The 26,992-nt window shown below is 41.7% G+C and overlaps 1 protein-coding gene across 1 annotated transcript in view; it reads left to right on the top strand.

Moving 5' to 3' along the window:
• The window catches only part of Tm9sf2 (transmembrane 9 superfamily member 2), a 57,043-nt gene extending 41,144 nt beyond the window's left edge, over positions 1-15,899 (top strand). The window contains exons 12-17 of the mRNA XM_005374060.2: positions 374-431; positions 4,203-4,362; positions 6,966-7,117; positions 8,213-8,324; positions 11,660-11,831; positions 15,224-15,899. Of these exons, the coding sequence (XP_005374117.1) occupies positions 374-431; positions 4,203-4,362; positions 6,966-7,117; positions 8,213-8,324; positions 11,660-11,831; positions 15,224-15,291 (722 nt within the window). The 3' untranslated portion in view covers positions 15,292-15,899. The remainder of the gene's footprint in view (positions 1-373; positions 432-4,202; positions 4,363-6,965; positions 7,118-8,212; positions 8,325-11,659; positions 11,832-15,223) is intronic.
• Positions 15,900-26,992: the final 11,093 nt, after the last annotated feature.

Here is a 26,992-nt window from a genome sequence, read left to right as displayed (position 1 = left end):
GACCGCAGATACACGAGAATCCCGTGTGCCCTCTCTATACCCAGTCCCATTAATACTGGCTCAGGGTTTATAAGGTTTTTTTGGTTTTTTTTTTTTTTGCTTTGCAGTTAAAAAAAGTCAGAAAAGAACTGGTCTAGATGAGTCCTTTTGCTTGGACTTGTCTTACACCAAGCAGAAACTTGAGAGCAGGCCATCTGCAGAGCAGGCTGTGCTCTGCTGCTCAGCTTCGCACCACTAGATAAGAAAGTTGTAGCATGTGCACCAGGACCGTCTTCTAAGAATGAGTGGCTAGTGGCGCCTGGCAGTTTGGCAGATGCCAGGCTTAGACCACTAAGGAAAAGTATGTTTATGTCACTTCCGCTTTCTTCTACAGCTTTTGGAGGTGAAAAGTGGAAAACAAATGTTCTGTTGACATCATTTCTTTGTCCTGGGTAAGTAAACTTTTCAGTGATTACTTCTTACCATAGTCATGTTTTTGTTCCCAACTTTTGAGTTGCGGATCCTTTAATCCTCTGTCTCTAAATCATGTCTCTAAGAAAACATTTATTTTTTGAAGATGGGTAAAAAACATTTGCCAAGTGACTGCTGCATGCCTTCTCTGGGAAAATCACCTTTGCATATGAGAAATTTTTTTTTTTTTTTTTCTTACAGTTCTCTCTGTTCTGTTTTCTGTGGTAGTCAGTCTGACATGTAAAGCCATGACAATGTAAAGTTGATTTAAGGCTTTTCACCTATCATGGGAATAGATTCCCCTGCAGATGCTTAGGCAAGCATAGGCTTTTGGATTTTTATCAAGAGTATGGCCACTTTTTAGAGTATTCTGTTCAGTGGAGTAGTATGAACTAAACAGTCACACAAATCAGAACAAAATGTTGATTTTCCTAGGACAGTTTCTGATCTCAGGTATCTAATATGCTTCTGCCCTGTAGGACCCATTTGCTCCCCTACTTCCACTTCTCGTGGGCAAGAACTGCAGTAATGATAAAGAACAGTGTATTTACTTTCCCAACACTGGGACAAAATACCCAACATCTGCAAGTTAAAAAGAAGAAAGGTTTATTTTGGATTAGCTCACAGTTTCAGTGAGTGCAGTCTATCGTTAGTTGGCTCCAAGGCAAAAACAGGTGGAAGGGCATGGCAGGGATTTCTGCTTACCTCATGGCAGCCACAGTCTTTCTTGGCAAGAAAACAGAAAAACAGAGACAAGAATACTGTACATCCTCCCATGTCATGCCCCCAGTGACCCACCTTTTCTGACTAGACCCTACCTTCTAATAGCACATTTTACCAGGAACTTACTTTTAGATTTATCCACTGATGAGTGTAACTCCTCCATGATCCTCTCATTTTCCAAAAGCCCCATCTCAGAACATATAAGACTTGAGATCTAAACCCTAACGAATGGTTGAAACCCTTATGTCTCTGATCAGCCTGTCTCTGATTTATACTTTTTATCTCACCCTAAAAGTAGGTAATCACCAGCAAAGTGGTAAAGTCTGTAGAAGAGAGTGTCCAACTGATTGTAAAGGAGTGCTAAGAACCCAAGTATTCCAGGGGCAAATTTCTAGTAAATCACTTTTGTGCCTTCAGTTATTTAAGTTCTCTGAACAGCAAGGCAGGAAACAGAAATAAGAGATAATACAACCTAAAAAGTAGGATCACGTTATTGTTTACGGATGATGTGATGTCTATAAAAAGAATTTGGCAAAATGTCTGGATAATAGGTGGTATCCCAATAACCACTCAAATGGGAGTTGTGTAGAAGATTCTATTCACAGGAGTTTTAGTAACAGAAAACTGAAACTACCTGATACAGCCTCTGCAAATAGGCACCATCCACATAGATTGGCTGTTACTTGATGAAAAGATGAAGCATTATAAAGGTACTTAGAGGTGTTCCCCTGGGCTTCCCAGGTGGAGGGTGAGCACACAGGCCCTGTCTGTGTGGACATACCCAAGGTGCGGCGTCATGAGCAAGAGGATCTGGTGAATTAATGATTCTGGGGCACTCGGTCATGTGAGAGGCTGGGGCTGTAACGCATTGGTACAGCCTGGCATGGGGGAGCCCCTGAGTTGTGTACCTCTCCCCTGAAAATGAAGAAAAATCCCCTTCTTATATTACATACAAAAAAATCAGTTCTGTGTAGATTAAAACCTAAAGGTAACAGGCAGAAGTGTTAAATGAAAATACAGAAAAGTGTCTTTGTGATTCCAGATTAGAGAAGGCTTTCTTCTCTTAAACTAGATAGCGAAGGATAAAAGGGAGGTGGGGAATGGTGTGTTTAAAAGGTGTATAGGAGCCAGGCAAGGTGATACATACCTATAATCCCAGCTCTCTGAGAACCCGAGGCAGGAAGATCACAAGTTCAAGGCCATCCCAGGCAGTTCAGCAACTTAGTGAGACCCTACCTCAAAAATAAAAAATATAAGGCAGGGTATGGTGGTGAACACCTATAATTCCAGCACTTGGGAGGCTGAGGCAGAAGGATTTGCTTCAAGTTTGAGGGCAGCCTGGGCTACAAAGTGGATTCAAGGCCAGCCTGAAATGCATAGCAAGACCTTGTCTCAAAATAAAAATAAAAAATACCAAACCCTGGGTTCAATGTCCAGTAGTGAAGAAAAAAAAAAAAAAGAAAAAAGAAAAAAAAAACAACTGTGTAGGGCTGGGCTGGAAGCTCGGTGTAGATTGTATGCGTAGTATATATGAGACCCTGGGTTTGAGAGTACCAACAATTGCACAAAACAACAAAAAACTGTAGAGTGTGTAGATTATTGTATGATACAGCCATGTTTTTTAAAAAATGTATTGAGAAGAGAAAGCCTACAGAATGAGAAAAAAAAAATTGCAACTGTTCCTCAGAAAACTAGTATCTAGAATATATGAAGAACTCAAAAAAAATCAGACTGTCCCAAATAAAAGACCCAGTCACAAAATGGGCAAGTGAAGTGATTAGACACTTCACAAAAGAAATACAGACGGCCAAATATGTGAAAAAATGCTCAACATCACTGTGCGTTGGAGAGGTGTAAATTTCAACAACACTGAGATTCCTTCTCACCCCAGAAAGATGGCCATCACCAAGAAATCAAATAATAACAAATGCTGGCAAGCTGGCAGGGGAAAAAGAAGCCCTCTGCATTGTTGGAAGGAATGTAAACTAGTACAACCACTGTGGAAATCAGTATGGAGATTCCTCAAAAAACTAAAATTAGACCTTCCATTTGACCCATCTATTCCTTTATGGGTACCTTCTTGAAGGAATTAAAGACATCATATTTTAGTGATACATTCATATTCATATTTATAGCAGCACAATCATACTAGCTAAATCTTGGAAGCAGCCTGTATAACCATCAACAGATGAACGGGTAAAAAAAAATGGTATTTATACACATTGAACTACTACTCTGTCATAAAGAAGGATAAACGAGTCATTTGTAGGAAAATAGATGCACCTTGAGACCATGTTAAGTGAAATAAATCAGACACGCAAGCTTACATATTACATGGTTTCTCTTATATGAGAAACCCAAAGTACACATAAATTTAAGGGCAAAATAAAAGACAATAGGAAGCAGGGAGACAGACCTTTCTCAGGTGAGATCAGGAGGAGATGCAAAGGGGATGAGAAGAGGAGTAAAGATACGTTTGTGCACATGAACAACTCTACTCAAGGAATGTACTGCACACACGTACTGATTTTTTTAAAAAATATATTGAGAAGAAAGCAAGAAAGAAAATTGAGTTATTCACATTCAGATGTTTAAGTTCAGAGAAATCCACAGCCTGGGAAAGTAGGTCATATAAGGAAGAATTAGGTACCGGAGTACGTAACAGGTTGAACGTGTGACTTTGCAAAAGACGTGCAACCCAGATGGACAGTGAGCGGTGGGGGTAACCAGCAGGTCACGGAACGCAAAGCCTGGAAAGCCAGCAAACACCAGAGGCCTGCTGCCATTGTCTGTAGGACGTACAGGTTAAAACAGTGGTGAAAGTATGAAAAGAGGTAACGTCTGCAGTCTGCTAGTAGGAATTTCAATCCAGCAATCAGAAGAAACAATTCTGTAGTTTCTAGTGAAGTTTTAATTCACATACCCTACGACATAGCCATTGGAAACACAAAGTTGCAGTGTCATCTGGTATTACTCCTTCATTTTTGCTTTTAATGCGCTTTTACCCAGAAGTCTGTTGTGTCTTTCAGGATCGTGTTTGCTGACTTCTTCATAATGAATCTAATCCTCTGGGGAGAAGGATCGTCAGCAGCTATTCCCTTTGGCACACTGGTTGCCATCCTCGCCCTTTGGTTCTGCATATCTGTGCCTCTGACATTTATTGGTGCATACTTTGGTTTTAAGAAGAATGTAAGTTTTGAGGGGTTTTTTATGTCTTTTTGAGACAGGGTCTTGCTATGCAGTTCAGGCTGACCTTGAGCTCACTTTGTAGCCCAGGCTGGTCTTGAACTCACAATGATTCTCCTGCCTCAGCCTCCCGAGTGCTGGGATTACAGGTGTGTGCCACCATGCCTAGCAGAATGTAAGTTTATAGATACTAATTTATTCAGATGAATTTCATCTGTAGAAATTAGCATATGCCACCTTGAAAGATAGTATAAGTATCTAACAGATAAGAACTTGTCTTATGGAATCTGGACTTCATAGAAAATTCTTAAAATACTAGTGTTAGGCCAAACAGTGATGCATGCCAGTAATCCTAGCGCTCTTGAGAGACTGAGGCAGGAGGAGTTCAAGTTTGCGCCCAGCCTAAGTAATTTAGCAACTTAGCAAGACCCTGTCTAAAAGTGAAAAAAGAGCTAAGGGTGTAGCTCAGTGCAGAGGCCCTGAGCTCAGTCCCCAGTACTATTAAAACAGAAGAAAACAAAAAGCCTCACTAATATTAGGAATGGGGTAAAGAGGTATTACAGGTATATACTTTGATTTCAGAGTTTTTTAAGTAAGTAGAAACAAAAATAGATTAATTGGAAAGGAAATGCTGGTATAAAGTAATGAAAACTTGGCCTGGCATCCTGGTGCACCTCTGTAATCTCAGCACTTGGGAGGCTGAGGCAAAAGGATCATGGCCAGCCTGGGCTACTTAGTGAGTTTAAGACTAGCCTGAACTACATAATGAGATGTTGTCTTAAAAACCACATAGAGGCCAAGTGTGGTGGTGCACACCTGTAATTCCAGCACTCAGGAGGCTGAGGCAGGAGGATTGCCGCAAGTTCGAGGCTAGCCAGGGCTACAAAGTGAGTTCAAGCCCAGCCTGAAATGCATAGTGAAACCCTGTCTCAAAAACACAACAAAAAACCCGAATAGACACATAATAAACGGATAGGTAAATAAAAAAAAACTCTGAATTTTTGACATTATATACATTATTACCTTTTTTACCCTAAAAACATTACATTTTTCCTAAGTAGAAGTGTCACTAGTGCACAGTACTTAACTGTGTAAACAGATACTATGGTTTAGGAAATAACGCTGTTAGAAAAATGACCACAAAGTAAGAGTAGCACTTTTTGTTGTTGTTGGATACTGGGAATTGAACTCTGGACCTGGTGCTTGCCAGGCAGGCATGCTCTGCTGAGCTACATCCCTGGCCCTTGCACTTTCTTTTGGTGCATGGCTTTGAAATCAGTTGTACATGCTTACTTCCTAATACTTGATTTTAAGGAAGACTGCAGTCAAGGCTCAATCTTTCCTTTTTCTCTCCATCCCTGTCTCTACTGTGTGCTATTCATACTTCTGCTGTGTCTTCCTACCCTCAGGCTAGGAAGAAAATGAGAATTTATTTTGTCTCATCCATATCTGTCTCTTACTGCTGCCTTCTCTGTCTTTACTCCTACCCAAAAATATCAGATTCGCAAAGTTGAAAGAAATAACATGGGAGGGGCTAGGGGCGTAGCTCCGTGGTAGGGTGTTTGCCTAGCATGGAGGAGGCCCTGGGTTCCAGCTCTCACGCCAACGAAGAAAGTAAGGGGTGATAGTACATTTTGTGAGCAAGTCCCGAAGTGACCTAGCAGAGACTGTCCTGGCTTTGTAGTCTCCATGCACCTGTCATGTCAGGCCACTAAAAGATCTTTTCAATTCTTCGGTACTTGTTGAAATAATTATTTAAAATTTATGTATTATAAATAGTAAAAGAACAGAATTAGAAATTTTTAAAATTATGTAGATTAAATGTAAAAATTTCAACGCTATGCTGTCTATAAGTTAAAAATGGTTCACACTGAAGAATAATGTGATTATCTGCCTGAACATATGTGTATCTACATATAAAACAGTCTCGTCTGGAAATAAGATCTTAATGAAAATAGCAGGCTTTAAATTTTAAGTTATCATCACAAAACCTGTGGAAGGGTGTTTTTGAGCTCTTTTACATCTCTGTCCCTGCCCCCATGTAGGTATGTTTTGGTACTTCAGGTTGCAGGTATTTTTATACTACCACCTAGTGTGTCCTAGAAGGGAGAATGATTGAGATCACCAATACCTTATGGTCGGAAAGCTTCATGTAGCCTTTCATTGCCTTTTTCATGTTCTTGACTCCTAGTAAAATTGAGCAATTTAATAGGCATGTCATTGCCCACCTCCAGATTTTAAAAATGTCGAAAATATTTTAGAACCAGCTGATTTCTTACAGTAAGTATATAATTAAAAAGAGAAACCTAGCTCTACCTTTTTATCAACTATTATTTTCCAAGTACTGTGTTCTGTCCTGCGTATTTCCTACTTTGTCTAACGCTGTTGATCATGGGCTGCCTGCTGAAAGCGGTGGGGACTCGTCCCAGTAGACAGACTGGGCGTTGTAACTCAGTCGGTTCAGTGCTTCTAAATACAAACTTGATGGCTTAAGTAGACTTCCATTGCCATTCGTGTCGGCATGGAAGCTGAGGAAAGCAGGCCAGTAATCTCGTACTGAAAGCAGATAGGTAATTATGAATCCTTTCTTTCTCCCTTTCCTGAAGGCCATTGAACACCCAGTTCGAACCAATCAGATTCCACGTCAGATTCCTGAGCAGTCTTTCTACACAAAGCCCTTGCCCGGTATTATCATGGGAGGGATTTTGCCCTTTGGCTGCATCTTTATACAGCTCTTCTTCATTCTGAATAGCATTTGGTAAGCCAAGAATGAAGCCTTACTCTTGTTACCATTCCATGTACTACTTGCGGGGGGGCGGGTGTTTGTTTTGCTTTTGTTTTTAGTCTATGGATAACTGTTTGTGTCTTCCAAATGTGAGCAATTCTATAATATACAACACTGGTAACAGCCAACAGCCTGTTTTATCTTTCCTGTGGGATAAAGAATAATAGTGGTAACAGCTAATATTAGTCAAAAGCTTATTCTTACTCCTATTTAATTTTTATTACTTTCCAGAATTCTAACAGGTAGATATTACCTCATTTTACAGAGATGAAAGTAAGGTTTTGGAGCTTGAGTAATTATGCCACATAGCTACCAGGGGACAGAAAGTTAACTCAAGTCTCTCTAAACCCATATTCTGAAATAATCTGGGTGCTCCAGAGAGATCCTGATCCTCTGCATCCTTGTTAGAAGGATCGGAGCAAGAGTTGATACAGATGACCTTTGCATCCTTTCCTGTCCCAGCATGCCTTCATTCTGACTTGGTGTTCCCATGGAGAACTTGTAGTGGCAGTTTTGAGCCACTCTGTTAGGTGTAGGTACGTTATGTAGTAGTATGTTATTATTTGATTACCTTGACCTATGTTACAGACAGGACCAGCATTTGAAATACCATAAAATTAGAACTGCATTTGAGCTTTTTTTAGTGATTAGAATATCTTTTCAGTTGTAGTGGTTTTCCAAATTCAACTTTTTTATCGCATGTGATTAGAAACCATATGTGTCAGCGTAACCGTTTCCTCATTTGTCCCTGCCTTTCCGTTAAGTTCTTATCAAATATGTCTGGCTCCCCAGTAGACAAGTAGACTAACCATACCGGAATAAAAAGGAGTGTCGGGTTCTGCCTGATCGAAAAGTAAAATCCAGTAACATGGCCATGTCCCTCCTCTTCTCCGCACCATGCCCACCCCCACTCCCACTCCCACCCTTCAGCATCAAAACCTATGAAAATTGGACTGGTTTGGTTAGTTGGAGGAAAAAGCAACTTCCAGTCCAAGAAAAATGAAGAAACTGTCATTTAGCGTGTGAGAGAGAAAATACTTAGTGTCATCTTGATGTGTTTGATTATAGGTCACACCAGATGTATTATATGTTTGGCTTCCTGTTTCTGGTGTTTATCATTTTGGTTATTACATGTTCTGAAGCAACTATACTTCTTTGTTATTTCCACCTATGTGCAGAGGTATGTATTAACAATTCACTTGTTAATTCACAGACAGTATTTATAACTTTGGCATATTGCAACTTGACAGTTATTGAGATAATTTCTGTAGATGCATATATGTGATAGAAATTGGCCTATATTCCTAAATCAAATGTGGCCTTCTAGGATTGAGTGAAGTTCAGTTTGGGTATGTTTATTTAGAGCTTATGGATAGAGACTGTTTTGTTTTGTTTTGTTTTGTCTTGGGGGTTTTTTGTTTTTTGAGATGGGATCTTCACCGTGTAGTTCAGGTTGGCTTTGAAGTCACTAAGTAGTTGAGGCTGACCACAAACTTGTGGCAATCCTCTTGCCTTAGCCTCCCAAGTGCTGGAATTACAGGCGTGTGCCACTATGTCCAGCTTTTGAAATCTCTTTTAGAGACTTTAGAATTCTAATTTCCTGAGAATAATGTGCTCTGTTGAGTTTTACAGTAAAACTTGATATTCTGGGCTGAGGATGTAGAGCGCTCACCTAGTGTCTGAGAGCTAAGTTCAAAACCTCAGCATAGACGGGCTGTGGTTGTGCGTGCCTGTAATCCCAGCACTCAGGAAGCTGAGGCAGGAGGATTGCTGTGATTTCGAGGCCAGACAAGGCTCTATAGCAAGTTCAAGGCCAATCTGAACTGCATAGTGAGACCCTGTCTAAAGAAACAAAAAATAAACAAACAAAAAAAAACAGCACTGAAGGAAAAAAAAAGACTAAAAAGTTTCTTGTTCATAGATACTTCCAGATTCTGAAAATTTAGTAAGAGTAATTGATATGTGTGAAAATTCATTGGAAATGTTCAAGTGATTACTTTGTAATGAGTTACATTCATGGCAACACCAAAATTATTACATCCGTGTGTAATAAAGTTGATTTTTAAAGATTTAGCTAGTTAAATCATTTCTTTTATAGTGATTTTTTATATAAAAGATAGTTTGTTAAACTGAGTATGACATTCTTAAATTGAAATGAAGTTCACGTAGCATGAAACTAACCATGTCACAGGGAAGAACGCATGGTGCTTACACATTTACCGCCGTTTGGAACTCGGGCTCTCACACACTAGGCAGGTGCTCTATATCCTCAGCCCAGAATATCAGTTTTTACTGTACAGCTCAACAGGAAATTCAGCAGAGCACATTATTCTCAGGAAATTAGAATTCTAAACTCTCTCTCTGGTTCCAGAATATTTTCATTCCCCCTCCTCACATAAAACCATTTCCTTCTTCCCACAGACTTCGGCAGCCACCAGTCTGCTTTCTGTCTCTGAAAGCTAAACCTATTCTGGTTACTTCTTATTAATGGGATTATACAATATATCGTCTTTTGTGTTTGGTTTCTTCCACTTAGAATTCTTTCTAGGTTCACCTGTAGCACATATACTTCACTCCTTTTATGATTGTGTAATATTCCATTGTGTGTGTATAACAACATGTGTATATATTCATCCATTGAAGGACATTTAAGTCATTTGCACCTTTTGTCCATTATAAATAATGCTGCCATGAGCATTCATGAACAACAGTTAGTTTTTGTTTTTTTTTTCAGTTCTTTTGGATGTATACCTAGGAATGGAATTGCTTTGTCCTGTGTTAATTCTTTAATGTTTTGGAGAACCACCATATTCACATTCCCCCTAGTGATGTCCAGAGGGTCTAGTTTCTCTGAGTCCTTGCCTAAACTTATATTCTGTATACTGTTTTTTTAGTTTATTATTATAGCTGTCCTAGCTGGTATGAAATGATACCTTGTTTGATTTGCATTTTCCAGTGACTAGTAATACTGATCATTTTGTCTTCTGTGGGTGGGTCATTTGTCCATCTTCTTTGGAAAATGTGTACTTCAGTTCTTGGCTCATTTTTATTTTTATTTTTATTTATTTATTTATTTTTTGGTCTTTTCTTCCGGTACCAGGAATCGAACTCACGACCTTGCACTTGCCAGGCAGGCGCTTTGCCGCTGAGCTAAATCCCCAGCCCCTTGGCTCATTTTTAAATTGGGTGAATTGTCTTTCTGTTGGGTTCTAAGAGTTCTTTGTATATTCTAGATGTATAGGACCCTTATCAAATACATGATTTACAAATACTTTCCCCCATTCTGTAGGTTGTGCTTTACTTTCTTGGTGACCTTTACACAAAAGTTTTTAATTCAATGAGGTCTAATTTAACTTCTGTTGTTCATACTTTTGATGTCATATCTAAGAATTTATTGCCAAATTCAAGATTAGGAAGATTTACCTCTGTGTTTTCTTCTATATTTTACAGTTTCAACCTATATATGTAGGGCACTGATGCATTTTGAATTAATTATTGTGTGTAGTTTGAGGTAGAGGTCCGACTTTAGTCCTTTGAATGTGGATATCCAGTTTTCCCAGCACTACTGGTGAAGAAACTACTCTTTCCTTCTTGAACAGAATTAGCTACTCTTGAAAATCATTTGACCATAAATGTGTGGGTTTATTTCTGAGTTCTCAGTTCTAATCTGGTCGCCTGTCTCTATACTCACACTAGTACCACGCTTCTGACTACCAGAGCTTTTGTAATAAGCTTTGAAATACAGGTGGATGAGTCTTCCAGCTTTGTTCTTTTTTCAAGATTATTTTGGCCATTTAGAGCCCCTTCAATTCCATATGAACTTGAGGATCAGCTTCTCTACTTTGGGAAAAGTTTGGTAGGGAAACTTGGGAAGTTTGATAGGGATTGCACTGACTCCCTAGCTCACTTTGGAGATGCTGCCTTCTTAACAGTATTAGGTCTTCCAATTCCTGAGCATGGAGTGTCTTTCCCCTTAGGCCCTCTGTAATTTCTTTCAGCAATGTTCTGTAATTTTTAGCATGTGAGTCTTTCATCTCCTTGGTTAAATTATGTCTTCTTTAAGTTGTTCACTGCTGGTGTATAAACATGGGGTGCTGGGAGCCTGTATTTGAGACAGGCCTTACTAGGATAATCCTTCTGGTACAGAGTTGACTAGACTTTAACATAATTAATACAAACTTTGAACCATGTAAGCTTTTATACATTGCTTATCCTTGGGAATCACAAAATTTTATTTATAGCCAAATGCTTTATTACTCATAAACTGTTTAATATTTTGCTTCACATTTTTAGCCAATTTTTAATAGCTTCACAATAACTAAGAGATGCTTCTTAGTGCCTTTAGTGAGGCCGGAAGTACACAAAATTTAGTAGAAGCCAGGGGTTGGAACTGATGGCAAAAATGAGGTTTGGGAGCTTTCGTTAGGTGTGTTTGCTCTGTAACTTACGAAGCTACGTGTTTCCTAATGGTGGGGAAGTAATTCTTGCTGTTTAATTACTTTTTTCTCTGCCTAGGATTACCATTGGCAGTGGCGTTCATTCCTCACCAGCGGCTTCACTGCGGTGTATTTCTTAATATATGCAATACATTACTTCTTTTCAAAGCTGCAGATTACAGGAACAGCAAGTACAATTCTGTACTTCGGGTATACCATGATAATGGTTTTGATCTTCTTTCTTTTTACAGGTAAGATTATTTTTAGCTAAAAAGATGTTTACACAATTAATAAATATTTTCCCTTTAAAAAACCCTTGCAGATTTCTTTTATTCAGTGCTCCTGTGCTTGGCCCCCAACACTGAGTGTCACGGTTTGGTGCGGCCTCCTGTGCAGTGCAGCTCTGTGACGGTGATAGAGGGGATAAACAGAAATCAGGGAAGAAGGCCAGCAGAGTCCACGTTGCTGACCCAGAGCAGCCGGCCTCTCGCCCCTCAGTGGCGTGCACGCGCTCTGTGCCCTCTCAGAGTGGCCTAGTCATAGGGGGACACTGAGGAGTTGACCAGGTGGTGCCGAGAGGGTGACATTAAGAAAAGACAGTAATAGGACAGTCCTCATCCTGGAAGTTGGAACTGGAAGTTTGTAGTTGCACTCTAGAACCAAAGCTCCTGATTGTATGTCATGTGTATTAGATGGACGTTTACTTTATATATATATGTAAAGCCCGAGTTTAACTGGAATTTTGGAGCCACAACAAATTGAATTGATAAAGGTATTCGGTCTCAGCACCCAGTGTGCGCTTGGTTAACAGCTGAGGACTAAGTGACTAAGCTGAAAAAAAGAACATTATGGGACCTTTCTCTGCATAAAAAAGTAACATTATACAACATGTGCATCTAAAACTGTGTTAGAGAGGCCGGGGATATAGCTCAGTGCATGGGCGTCTGCCTGGCAAGTGCAGGGTCCTGAGTTTGATTCCCAGTACCAAAAACAAAATAAAACTGTATTAGGATTGTCACGCATGTTGTGTGAGAGGACGTAGGAACCAAAAAGAAACAAAATTTGTGTCTATTAGGGATGTTTTACCTTTACTCCTGCGTTAAAGCTGAAGAGCAGAGGTAGCATGAGGTGGGCCTTCTGCCATCTCAGTGTGCAACAGGCTGCAGGCACTTGGGCATCTCGGGATGGTGCGTTTTAGGGTCACAGCCGTAAATGTTCATGAGTGGGCTGTAAGACAGCACTGGCTTACGAAGCCAGGAGTTGCTGTCTTTGTGAGTCTCTCTGTGTGACCATAAATGCACGTATAGAAATGATAGCCTAGCTGTCACCTAAAGTTTATTGTTGATGGCTTTTAACATGTCACATTTTCATTCATTTATTAAACCAATTTTATAATCTGATTTCTGGAGCCATATCAAATGGAATCAGGCGGTGAACACAGTAACGTCTCCTGCATTTCATTTTGTGGAAGCGATTTTGTTTAAGAGTGGGGAGCCAGGCGGGGCTACACACACCTGTAATCCCAGCACTTGGGTGGCGGAGGCAGGAGGATCACAAGTTTGAGGCCAGTCTGGGATAAGTAGTGAGTTCAAGGCCAGCTGAAATACATTGCAAGACTCTGTCCCAAAACTCACCAGAAACCAACAGAGTGGAGCGCCGCAAAGCCTGTTTTTCTGTGGGCGGCTGTTTCTGTATTGGCTTGAGAACTCCAGGCTGATACCATTTGGTTTCACAAAACAAAATCCTTTTTTTTATTTTGTTTTTCTGTTTTTGAGACAGGGTCCCACTCTGCAGTCAGACTGGCCTTCAACTCACTTTGTAATCCAGAATGGCCTCGAACTTGCAGTGATCTCCTACCTCAGCCTCCCGAGTGCTGGGATTACAGCCGTGTGCCACCATGCTCGGCATAACAAAACTCATTCTATAAAATGAGAGTAATTATTCTGTATGCTTAGGAAAGATGTCACTTTTTTTATTACACTGTGTCCTGTGGGTGTGCCAGGATAGTAGTAATAAAAAGTTTTTCTCAGAAAGGAGGAATAAGAGAAGGAAAAAGACAAAATTGTAGATGATGTGGTTGTGCTAGTGCGGCCCACTATAACTGTTCTTCCATATTGTATGTAAGGAAAATAAAATACTCCCCTATGTAAAAGCATACATATTTTCCTCATCCTAAAATATAATCTCCTCCGTGCACAGGACTCTTTAAATATATTTGTTTTTTCACCGCTGGTTTTATAAAATTAACCCCAGCCTCTCCTCAAGGCCTTTGTGACCCTTTCGAGGCTGCAAAAGGCACCCTGCGTCCTCCCCAGTGCATGGGCCCGGCGCCTTGCAGGGCCTTCGTGTGGCTGAGGCTCAGATGTAGTCACAGCTGGCGTTTCCAGAGCTCTTTCAATTTAGAACATCTCCTTTATTGCTCTTTCTGTGCATTACCTGTGTGACAGTATTAAAAAGCAAATGTGCACGTATGGGGAAGGAGCATACCCTTCCTCTTCTGTGTGCATCTGTGTTTTTTTTGGTGTGAGTTTCTCAGAGGTTAATCCTGGATAAAATGGTATTTCTCAATTTATTTTTAAATTGTCAGGCAGTTTTACAACTTAGTGTACATTCTTTTACAAAATAGTCTTTTAAAAAAAATTTTTTTTTTGAGACAGGGTCTCTAGTTCAGGCTGGCTTTGAACCCACTACAAAGCCAAGGCTGGCCTCAAACTCATAGTGATCCTCCTGCCTCAGCCTCCCTAGTGCTGGGATTACAGGCCACCAATCCTGGCAGTCTCTAAATTTAAAAGTGTACTTCATTGGAAATCAGAAAAGAGCCACAATGCTTGAGACAGTTACTTAACCCTTTTTAGCTTCATTTTTGTCACATTGAAAAGTGTCCCCAGCTAACATTCAAATTTTTTACTTCTAATTGGATGAAGATCACTGAAAATAAGACATTTTTTGCATGAATTGTGTCGTTTACTCTGCATCGCAGTGTTCAGAGGTGGCTAGGGCCCATCAGCTCCTGTCTAGCAAGATAAAGAAGCAGGCTTGTCGATGTCCGTTCACTCTCCTGTGGACTGTGTGCGTGTCTCACGGCGGAGCGCTCTGTGCTCTGGTACTGGGCCACCTGTCACTTCCATCTCGGGGATGTCATTGGTATATCACTTGTAACATTTTGCAAGAACTTGCTTTTGCATTGTTCTATTTTTAGTATAATTCTTTAAAAACATAACTTCTAATAACTCAGGAAGTATCCCCTATTTAATTATTCTTTGAATCTGAGTAATTAAGCGTGTATTTTTATCATACCTTGAAAAAATTTTAGTAGCGGTTTCATTTTGTAATAAAATACTCTTAGAAAGGAAAGGAGATTTGGCAGTCTTTTCATTTTTTAACTCAATCTTGTGTATTTAATAAGGAAAATAATGTATATTATGGAAAGCTTAGGTAATCTTACAGTATAAAAAATTGTATTTTTTTGTAGGCAGTTTGATTTGAAGTAGTTTTATATTTTTCATAAAGCCATGGGCCTGGTATTTTAATAATAGCTTAAAGCTTTGGGATGTTAAAGGAACCAGTCACTTAAAATGTGCATGTTGGTATAACTTAAGAACTTTGCTTAAAAATGTATTTGTTTTTGTTTTTTCTTTTCTAGGAACTATTGGCTTCTTTGCATGCTTTTGGTTTGTTACCAAAATATACAGTGTGGTAAAGGTTGACTGAAGAAACCCAGTGTGTCCAGTAAAAACAGAAATAAAGTTCTTCATCCACAAAGACCTGTTTTTGTGACTACCTTGGGTTTTGTCAGACTTACTGGCCTAGTAATCCTACGAAACAACACGCTTCTACATACACCTCTTCCCGTACACCTGTCCCCACAAAACGTGTGTTCAACACTAAAGCGTTTGTGTTGTGATTCAAGTATATATTCAGTTGTTCTCAATGAAGAGCAAATTTAAATATTATGTGCATTTGTAAATATAGTAGCTATAAAGTTTTCAATACTTTTCATGGCAGAATAGAGGAGGCCATAATACTGGTGAAATGCAGGACAGTTCATTGTAAATAGGATTTTCTAGGCTTGGTAGGTGGAAAGAATTATTTTTCTTTGAAGGAAATAACTTTTTATCATGGTAATTTTGAAGGATGATTCCTATGATGTGCTCTCTGGGGGAGTGTGGCTTTTAAAGATCTTGTGTTGGTTGTAACTGTTCATATCTTCTTACTTCTCTGTGTTGACTTCATTATTCCCATGGTATTGGCCTTTTAAACTATGTGCCTCTGAGTCTTTCAATTTATAAATTTGTTACCTTAATAAATATTTAAAAACATCATTGCATCCTTACCTGTTATATATTCAAGGAGCTCATGTAAATACAGATCTATTGATAAGGGTATTTTAAGCTGATTTGGATGATTTTGTCAGATTTATCAAAGTTTTGTTCATGTATATCACTGAGTTTGATGTAAATGAAATTGGGTCTGGATTTCATTTCACTGTAATCTCAGTCTTGGGCTTTGTGTCTGGTCCACAAGTGTCCCTGTGAGGCAGTGATACAACTTTAGTCAGGTAAGTGAGGTAAGTCTAGGACTTCCTGTGGGCCTTACTTACATTAGTATCCTTAAGGATGTTATGTTTTTGAGTTGTTTTTCAAAATACAGTACTTTGTAATCCTTTAAAAATCAGGTTTTATGATCTGTGCATAAGTGGTGATTAGCATATCTACATCTTTACATTGTTTAAATTTGGATTTCACAATTTTTTTAATAGAGCCAAGAAATCACTACTGCCTTTTCATATTCATCTGACTGAAATCTGTGGGAAATACAGACATTTGAGATGGTTTCAGAGATATCAGTCTGCTCGTGTCTGTGAAACTGTTTGTATTGAGGGGCACCATGCTTGCTGCTTATGACAACAAATCAGACATTATCATTAAACTTAGAGCTAAAATTTCTAGCTGTTGTTTATATGATTTTGCTGGGTTCCTGCTGAATAATTTTCTGTCACTATCTAAAGCTGTTGGGTTTACAGCTCTAGTTATTTTCAATCTCATACAGGAGGGTTAAAGTTCTTTGGAAGATTTTTTTAGTATCTTTTGCAGTGTAAAGGTAGCATTGAAATAGACTGGTTGTCCAAACAAAGGTTTTAATTTTAAAAACAGTTGATTCAGGCACCAGTTTAGTTTTGTTGGATCAAAGTTAAATTTCTTTAATTTTTCCTTCAGTGAGCAATGAAGGATTTAAATTTAGCTTTATTTTGATCTTGGGGATATTTGCATAGACTTTACCAGTTGAGCATCTTAATATGAAAACCAGAAATCCAAAACTGTCTTTTTCTTTGCTTTTAAAATTTTTATTTGTACATTTTAGATATACATAATGATAACATTCATTGTAGAGAATTTGTACCTGTATATGATATATATTGCTTCTTTTTTTCCCTCAGGAAATCTAAAACTTTCTGAACATCATGTCACCGCTCAAAAAATTTTGGATTTCTGGGCTGGGGTGTAGCCCAGTGGTTGAGTGTTCACCTAACATATCCAGCACCCTAAGTTTGATCCCATGACCAAAAATAAAAAGTATTTTAAATTTTTGAGCATTTTAGGTGTTCATGTTAGGAATGCTCAACCTGAGTGCTAGAGGAAGGGCTGGCGATGTGGCGCAGTGGTAGAGTGTCTGCTTAGCATCCCCCAACCCTTAGGTTCAGTCCCTAGAGCCCTCCCAGAACGGAAATTGAGAAAGAGGAACGCAAGAAAGGAGTGACAAGGACAGTGAGACAGGAGGGCCATGGAGGAAACAGCCTCTTCTCTGGGACTTTGGTCAGGACTGGCCCGTGGCCAGCCACCGTGCTCTGCTTAGGAAGCTCTCCAGGACAGGAAAGTGCATCCCGCTTCTGGCATGTGAGGCAGAACCTGCAGGCCGATGGGCCTTTCACCTTCATTTAAATGTGGCCCAGAGCAGATCTGATCATGAGCTATGAGCATCTCGGAGCCCGAAGGATGTCTTTTACAGGAGCCCTGGCAGCTGAGAGCAGCTGCAAAGCACAAGAGCACCTGCAGTGACAACTGGAGGTAGTTCAGCTTGTTCCCTTATGTCTCGGGCCATTGCTAGAGAGCTAGATGTTCTGCAGGACTGTCCCGAGCACTGTGTAAAGAAAGCAGCACTTTGTAACTCTCTCCAGGTTGGTCTCAAACTTGTGACCCTCCCACCTCAGCCTCCTGAGTGCTTAGATTACAGGTGTGTACCACCACACCCAGCTTCTGCTACATTTTAAACAGCACAGAAGCCGTCTGACCTTTCTCTGCCTGCTAACACTCATGTCCCTAAGGTTCTGCTGGAAGTTCTGTTACTGAGCTTTCCAGTACCCGCTGAAACCCCACCCACGGGTCACCTCTCAACTCGGATTTTACTGGTTCTTTGTTGTCCCGACACACAGTCCTGAAAACCTTGTACCTAAAGCTGTCTTTCTCAGAGCTCGAGTCACATGCTTAGTATCCCAAAGAGTGTCACCAGCATGTTCTGGAGAAGCGCACTAAAATGGGAGACGCGGTGCTTGTCAGGTTCTTCAGATTCTGCGCATCTTGCAGGGGAGGGGAGGCCAGGCCTCCATCTCTGGCTTACCTTTTCCTTGGTGTTCTGTGCCTAGTTTCACCCCTTTATGTAACCATAGCCTTCATTTCCACCTGTAGCCGCCTGTTTGCCTAATAACTGCAGTGCTCCCCAGGTGCCTCAGGCTCATTATGTACAGACGTGAGCTTCTGCATCCCAGACTTAACCCTCACCTAGTTCATCACCGGAGCCAGAGCCTTCACCTGAGCCTAATTGCCTGGCCCCTGCCTGCAATTAGCCAGCAAGTTTTGTGACCAACTCTCACTGGCCTGTGTTAGGGTTTAGAGGAACCGAATCAATAGAAAATCTTTGTGTATAAACACAAGGGGATTTATTAGGTTGGTGGGTCCAGAGGGGCGGGAGAGTCTACCTGGCCATCTGCATGCTGGAGAGCCAGGGGGTCTGGTAGCAGCTCAGCCCAAGATGAAAGCTGCAGAACGGAGGGATCAAGGGTGTAGAAGGCCCGGAAGCTCCCTGGAGAGTTAATGGTGAGAGTGCGTTAGAAGGCTGACGAAACTGAACCAGTGTCCAGAGGCAATAGCAAAAGACTCACTGAAGACCAGAGCTCTCCAAAGAAACGGATGAACTTCTGTTTCTTTCCTTTTTTATTCTGTCCAAGCTACAAGCCTATTGGCTGGACCCACCCATCATGCAAAGAACTTTCCCCCCTCAGTTTGCTGATCTGCACACCAGCCATGTTCACAGACACTCCGAACTGCCTTACTGATCAGCTAGGCTTGCTAATCCGGTCAAATTGATACGATCAGTGTTTGTAATCCCCCATTATCCACTTCACAGCCAGGCACATCTTCAACCATACTTGATCTCCAAATGCAATAGAAAGTTGGTGGTTAAACCTAATGTGATACAAATATTCTGCAAATGAATGGAAACAGTAATTCCTTCCCCAAAGTAGAAGGCAATTTTTCTTTGGATGATGCTTACTCTTTTCTTGCCACTTCATGACTTAAAGGTTATAATGTAAATTTAACAATACTTAAGTACCAATATTAATGTTGTATTACAAAGAAGATTATATATATATATATATATATATATATATATATAAACAAACCCAATATGAGAATCATGACAACTACAACCTGCATCTTTGTAACTGGGCATGTGGTTGAAGGTGGTATTTATAACTATCTTCTACCCATTCTTTATTCCCTGGCCCTTCAGCAACCACCTTGCATTCAGGCCAGCAAACTGGGGTGAGGAAGTCCCACTGTAGTTATGGGTGGCTCCAGCCAGTGGGCTTCATCTGGCAGGGTGGCCCATACCTTCATTCCTAAAGGTTAGGGGCCATTTGGCATCCTGCCTGGGTTGGGTTGTTTCCTACTGACCTAGCAACAGCATGATAATATTAAGAGATGTCCCAAGGCATCAGTCCCTAACCTCTCACACCAGGGACCAGTTTCGCAGAAGACAATTTTTCCATAGACCAGGGAGTGATTTTGTGAAGACTAAAGCCCACTATCTTCAATGTGCACTTTATTTCTTTTTCTTTCTTTCTTTTGGTTTGGTTTCGTTTTTTTGTTTATTTGGTTTGGTTTGGGTTTTTGAGATAGGGTTTCATTATTATAGTTCAGGAAGGCCCTGAGTTCCTCCCTCAAGCCTCCTGAGTGCTGAGATTGCAAGTACGTGCCATCATGCCCAGCTTTTACTTCTTAATTACTATTAGTTTATAGTATAAAATGAAGTAATCACAACTTACCATAATGGAGACTTAGTGTGAAGTAATTATATAGCTTACTATAAAGCAAAATTAATGTGAGCTCTGATTTTATTTTCCTTCAGCCGTACACAGCAGGCTTGAACAGTGTGAATCAGCTGTTGCACTGAAGTAGGACTCAGCGTTTCCTTTTAAGCGCAACTTTCTTTTTCCAGTCTTGTGCTGCCTTATCCTTGGGTCTTTCCCTCTTTTTAAAGATGTCCAGTGATGTTTGTTTCTTACCCATTTTTCCTTCGGATAGCTTGGGGGTTACCAAAACTGTGACCTTGACAAGTGTGCAATGTGGGAAGGAGTTCTGATATGAGTCTGCAACCCACTGACATTATGGACTCTGCAGTCAGACCTTTCTGTTAATGTTAGTATGCATTTGCAGCTGCTCCCCAATACTAGCATCACTGTCTCAGTTCCATTTCAGATTATAAAGCATTAGATTCTTACAAGGAGGACAACCTAGATCCCTCAAATGCTCAGGTCACAGGAGGGTTCTTGCCCGTATGAGAATCTAATGGTGCCACTGATCTGACAGAGGTAGAGCTCAGGCAATGAGGACAGCCATGGGAGTGGCTGTAAATACAGATGAAATTCCTCTCGCCCACCCCTCATTTCCTGCTTTACATCCTGGTTTCTAACAGGCCGCAAACCAGAAACTGTCTGTGGCCCAGACAGCCCCTCCCTTAAGCAACTTTATTTATTTTCTCAGTGCTGGAGGCTGGATGTCCAAGATCAAGGTGACAGTAGTTTGGCTCTTCCTGAGGCCTCATTTGCTTGTTGGTGGTCACCTCTATATGTCCAAATTTCTTAAAAGGAGGCCATAAAGACTGATTAGAACCACCCAGATGAACTAATTTCACTTTCGTTATCTCCTTAAAAGCCCTATCTTCAAGTATAGTTGCATTCAGAAGTCCTGGGAGTTAGGTTTCACCATATGAATGAGGGGAAGGGAGAGGTTTAGCTCATGATAATACACTTTCTTCTAGTGCATGGTCAGCAGGGTGCGGGCGTGCACACCTGTAAGTCATCTCAGCTACTCAAAAGATAGAGGTGTGAGGATTGATAGAGCCCAAGTATTTGGGCCCACCCTGGGCAATATAGGAGACCCCTGTCTCAAAATATAAATAAAACAATGAGGCTACATTTAATGAAACAAAGAACAGTGTGGATCTCTTTCCTTTCAATACCAAGATACTTTCCTCATAGGCCAAAACCATCCATTAAACCAGGTGTCACCGGGGAATCATTCCTGGATCTTGGTTGAAGCCGCTGACTCCTACTGGAGGAGACAGCTGTTGGCGTCTGGGGCGACTCTCCTCTGGCTGGGGCTCCCACACCTGACAGGAGCGGCCTGCTGGGTTACAAGGCAACAGGGACAGCACTGCGCTGGGCTTCTCGGAGGAGAATTGGACCCCTCAGAGGACTGGAGGTTTTTTGGGGTTGGATCTGTATTCCATCACCAGATGATTATTTTGTTTGAGAAGTCCTGCTTCTTGCTTGATCACAATTGCTCAGGAAAAAGAAAAGGAACCTCAGCTGTAGGCCTGGAAAGGTTTTTATAAACTCTCATTATGAAAATCCCTTGCCTCATCCTTTTCAGTGTGGCTATGTACTAGGTGCCCCAGCCCTGTGAAATGAGTAAGCTCTTTGGGGACAGCGCCCTGTCTTACTCATCTCGGTTGCCATGGTGCACACAGGAGGTAGCCGTGCCCTTTCTGAATTAAGAGATGAACGCTTCCGAATCTTCCTCCTTTGTCACTTCAGAATTTGCCCCATTGTGTCACTTTCTCAGTCTCAACCTTCAGCTAATTTGATCGTCTAGACAATGCCAATAAGTAGAGTGATCTTAGTAGCGTTATTTAACATTTGCATTTTAAATTTTAGGGTAGGAAATCGGTGCTTTCATTGAAAGGCGTGACTGCAGCATGACATTTAGGTAATGGACAATTTGGAGAAAGTAGGCGGACGCAGCCCTTTCTGAGCCTGTCGTGCTGTAGGTGGGGCACAGCTGGAGCCCAGGTGCAGCCCAGGTGTTGCCATCCAGTCGCAAATGGGGACCTGATGACCGTTCAGCTGTATCTGACTTGAAAATTACCAGCCTCCAGTCTGTGCGATCAATATCTTATACTTTTCAGAGGCTTTTACACATGCTATCTAAAATTAATAAGGCTGTAAATCACTAACATTTTAACAATTATAAAACACTGTAGGTCTTAAAGGCTTAATTTTGAATGATCCGTTTTAGGAGGCTTTGGCAAGGCCTGTGTTGGATTTTTATTGATTTACTTTTGCACTGCTGGGGGTTGATCCCAGGACTTCATACGTACTAGACGAGCACGCTACTCTGAGCTGCCCCAGCCCACACTTTTGGTTTTCAATAAACATAATAAATAACCTTGACTAATAGAAAGAGTTCCTCACCTTCTGCCGATGGATAGCAGAATATTCTGTACTTTATTAATATATAAATTTATGTCATTAAGAAAATGTTCTTCCAAACTTACACTTCTACTCCTATAGCCCAAATAGACCTTGACCATAAATTGCCTGCCTACAATAAGATCAGTATGTAGAAAATAATGCTTTTCTTCTGAGAAAGCTTTACTTTAATAGAATCTGTCTCCTTCTGGTTCGCTTTCTCCTTAACTGTGTCATTTAAAATCTAAACACTAAGCATCGTGTGTCTGCACATTCCTCTGGCTTCAGGAAGTCACCTGAGTATCTTGAGGCTGCTCATTTGAACTCCATGTTCACAGCTGATTATCCGTTTTCCCCTTTGTTCTTGGATCCAATGATTATTTGGCATTCTCATTAACGATGAATGAAACTTTGAAAGGAAGAAAACCTGGAACCAGGCACGTCGCACAAGCCTGTAATTCAGCAGTCTGGGAGGCTGAAGCTGGAGGATTGAAAGTATGAACCTAGCCTGGGCACCTTAGCAACTTAACAAGAGCCTGTCTCAAAATAAGAATCAAAAAGGGCTAGGAGGGTACTTCAGTGGGAAGAGCCTGAGCTTAATCTGCCAGTGCCAAGGAGAAGGAGAAGAGGAGAGAGAGGAGGGGAGGACGGGAGCGAAGACTGAAGGAGAGGGAGGAGAACAGGGTTCTAAAGGGTCATTATTTCCTTTGAATATTTTTAGCAGAAACTAGTCTAGCCACATGAATGGCACTGACCATGCTAAAGAGCTCCACAAGAGGTCATAGGGCATCGTACAAAGCGCAGTTTATTGGAGACTTAGGGGCAGAAGCATGGTCAGGGTGGCAGCGAAACCTCAGCTGAGGTCAGAGAAGGGGCTTATGCAGGTCAGGACAAAGGGGGGTTTCCTCGAGGCCGCGCGCGCGTGGTTTGTGTGGATCTAACTGACATCGGAGGCCCCGCATCCAGCGTTAAGCACCACACCCCATTCCCATCATTTTGTTCATCCACTACCTACTGGGAAAGTGGGGGGCGGGACAAGTGGGGTTACTCAGCCGTCCCCATGACAGTTGTGGCTCAAGATGGCTGCGGCCGTGCGTACGTAAGCCACAGCACTTCGCATAAGGTAAGCATGGATCTGTTGAGTGAAATGGGGAATTTCTATGGTAATTGATAGTGATTTTTACATATTTAAATTATTGTTTAATATGACTTGAAGACACCATTTCAGTGTTTTGTTTTGCTCTCAGACTCCAGCCTGTGCTATTTTGATTCTGGAAAATTATGCATCTTTGTGTGCATCCAGCAGCATTGTCTTGTACACTTGTGCTGTGTTCACTGACAGTTGTTAAAACAGATCAGCACTGGCAGAACTTGGCCCGCTCCTCTCTACACTTAGTGTGAACTGTCACCCATGGAACCAGCCCAAACAGAAAGCTACAAAGAGGCTAATTGAAATCAGAATGCTGGGTCACTTCTCATTCAAACAAAACAGATGGCCCTTCTTACTGCACTTCTGTCAAACTTGGGGGGGATGATTAAAAGCATTTTTAACTCCCACACATGCCTACTTGTTCCTTAAAGGAATTTTACATGGCTACTGAAATGCTGGGGCGGGGGAGGGTGGGCTCTTTTGAACAGAACAGCTTATTTCCTTTTATTTCAAAGGTTTAAGGAAAAGCATTTTAGCCAAGTGGGGTGGTGTATGCCTGTAATCCCACCACTTGCATTCAGGAGGCTGAGGCAGGAGGATTTCCAGGAGTTCAGCCCTGGTTACCTAATGAGTTCAGAACCAGCTTGAGCTACATAAAGAGAACATGCCTTAAAAAAAAACAAAAGAAAAAATTTTAAGAGGAATTTTCAGGTCCTGGGCTGGGGATGTAGCTCAGCAGCACAGTGCCTGCCTGGCAAGCACAAGGTCATGAGTTTGATTCCTAGTACCGGAGAAAAACCCCAAAAAAAGAAAAGAAAGGAATCTTCAGTTCCTGAAGTTTCAATTTATACTCTGAATATTTAATTTTCATTTATTTGAATCCAGCTTTTTCCTTTGCAAAAGGTACTCTGTGTACATGGCATATAATACAAAATATACCACAGGATATAGAGAAAAGTAAGACTATTGTCCGCCCCCAGTCACCAAGGTCTGTCCTCTGCTAACGGTGTCCTAGGTATCTTGAATCTCCCTTTTTTATGTACTTGAAACCTCTTCTTTGGATGCCTGTTTTAATGACAATATTAATATTTGGTTTCAGAAATTGATGTGGAAGAGTTTTTTTAAAAGAACCATAAGAGGGCTTCCAAGGGTAGTGACACATGCTTGTAATCTCAGCATGCGGGAGGCTGAGGCAGGAGGATTGCCATGAGTTCGAGACTACTCTTGGCTACATAGTGAGTTCAAGTCCAGCCTGAACAACATAGCAAGACCCTGCCTCAGAAAACAAAATTAAGCCAAGGGTGGTGACTCATGCCTATAATCCCAGCACTCGGGAGGCTGAGGCAGGAGGATTGCCATGAGTTCGAGACTACTCTTGGCTACATAGTGAGTTCAAGTCCAGCCTGAACAACATAGCAAGACCCTGCCTCAGAAAACAAAATTAAGCCAAGGGTGGTGACTCATGCCTATAATCCCAGCACTCGGGAGGCTGAGGCAGGAGGATTGCCATGAGTTCGAGACTACTCTTGGCTACATAGTGAGTTCAAGTCCAGCCTGAACAACATAGCAAGACCCTGCCTCAGAAAACAAAATTAAGCCAAGGGTGGTGACTCATGCCTATAATCCCAGCACTCGGGAGGCTGAGGCAGGAGGATTGCCATGAGTTCGAGACTACTCTTGGCTACATAGTGAGTTCAAGTCCAGCCTGAACAACATAGCAAGACCCTGCCTCAGAAAACAAAATTAAGCCAAGGGTGGTGACTCATGCCTATAATCCCAGCACTCGGGAGGCTGAGGCAGGAGGATTGCCATGAGTTCGAGACTACTCTTGGCTACATAGTGAGTTCAAGTCCAGCCTGAACAACATAGCAAGACCCTGCCTCAGAAAACAAAATTAAGCCAAGGGTGGTGACTCATGCCTATAATCCCAGCACTCGGGAGGCTGAGGCAGGAGGATTGCCATGAGTTCGAGACTACTCTTGGCTACATAGTGAGTTCAAGTCCAGCCTGAACAACATAGCAAGACCCTGCCTCAGAAAACAAAATTAAGCCAAGGGTGGTGACTCATGCCTATAATCCCAGCACTCGGGAGGCTGAGGCAGGAGGATTGCCATGAGTTCGAGACTACTCTTGGCTACATAGTGAGTTCAAGTCCAGCCTGAACAACATAGCAAGACCCTGCCTCAGAAAACAAAATTAAGCCAAGGGTGGTGACTCATGCCTATAATCCCAGCACTCGGGAGGCTGAGGCAGGAGGATTGCCATGAGTTCGAGACTACTCTTGGCTACATAGTGAGTTCAAGTCCAGCCTGAACAACATAGCAAGACCCTGCCTCAGAAAACAAAATTAAGCCAAGGGTGGTGACTCATGCCTATAATCCCAGCACTCGGGAGGCTGAGGCAGGAGGATTGCCATGAGTTCGAGACTACTCTTGGCTACATAGTGAGTTCAAGTCCAGCCTGAACAACATAGCAAGACCCTGCCTCAGAAAACAAAATTAAGCCAAGGGTGGTGACTCATGCCTATAATCCCAGCACTCGGGAGGCTGAGGCAGGAGGATTGCCATGAGTTCGAGACTACTCTTGGCTACATAGTGAGTTCAAGTCCAGCCTGAACAACATAGCAAGACCCTGCCTCAGAAAACAAAATTAAGCCAAGGGTGGTGACTCATGCCTATAATCCCAGCACTCGGGAGGCTGAGGCAGGAGGATTGCCATGAGTTCGAGACTACTCTTGGCTACATAGTGAGTTCAAGTCCAGCCTGAACAACATAGCAAGACCCTGCCTCAGAAAACAAAATTAAGCCAAGGGTGGTGACTCATGCCTATAATCCCAGCACTCGGGAGGCTGAGGCAGGAGGATTGCCATGAGTTCGAGACTACTCTTGGCTACATAGTGAGTTCAAGTCCAGCCTGAACAACATAGCAAGACCCTGCCTCAGAAAACAAAATTAAGCCAAGGGTGGTGACTCATGCCTATAATCCCAGCACTCGGGAGGCTGAGGCAGGAGGATTGCCATGAGTTCGAGACTACTCTTGGCTACATAGTGAGTTCAAGTCCAGCCTGAACAACATAGCAAGACCCTGCCTCAGAAAACAAAATTAAGCCAAGGGTGGTGACTCATGCCTATAATCCCAGCACTCGGGAGGCTGAGGCAGGAGGATTGCCATGAGTTCGAGACTACTCTTGGCTACATAGTGAGTTCAAGTCCAGCCTGAACAACATAGCAAGACCCTGCCTCAGAAAACAAAATTAAGCCAAGGGTGGTGACTCATGCCTATAATCCCAGCACTCGGGAGGCTGAGGCAGGAGGATTGCCATGAGTTCGAGACTACTCTTGGCTACATAGTGAGTTCAAGTCCAGCCTGAACAACATAGCAAGACCCTGCCTCAGAAAACAAAATTAAGCCAAGGGTGGTGACTCATGCCTATAATCCCAGCACTCGGGAGGCTGAGGCAGGAGGATTGCCATGAGTTCGAGACTACTCTTGGCTACATAGTGAGTTCAAGT

Source organism: Chinchilla lanigera, unplaced genomic scaffold (assembly GCF_000276665.1).
Source record: "Chinchilla lanigera isolate Chin_1 unplaced genomic scaffold, ChiLan1.0 scaffold00003, whole genome shotgun sequence".
Taxonomy (NCBI): Eukaryota; Metazoa; Chordata; class Mammalia; order Rodentia; family Chinchillidae; genus Chinchilla; species Chinchilla lanigera.
Note: the sequence above shows the minus strand (reverse complement) of the source record. Positions and strands in the feature narration are given on the sequence as shown.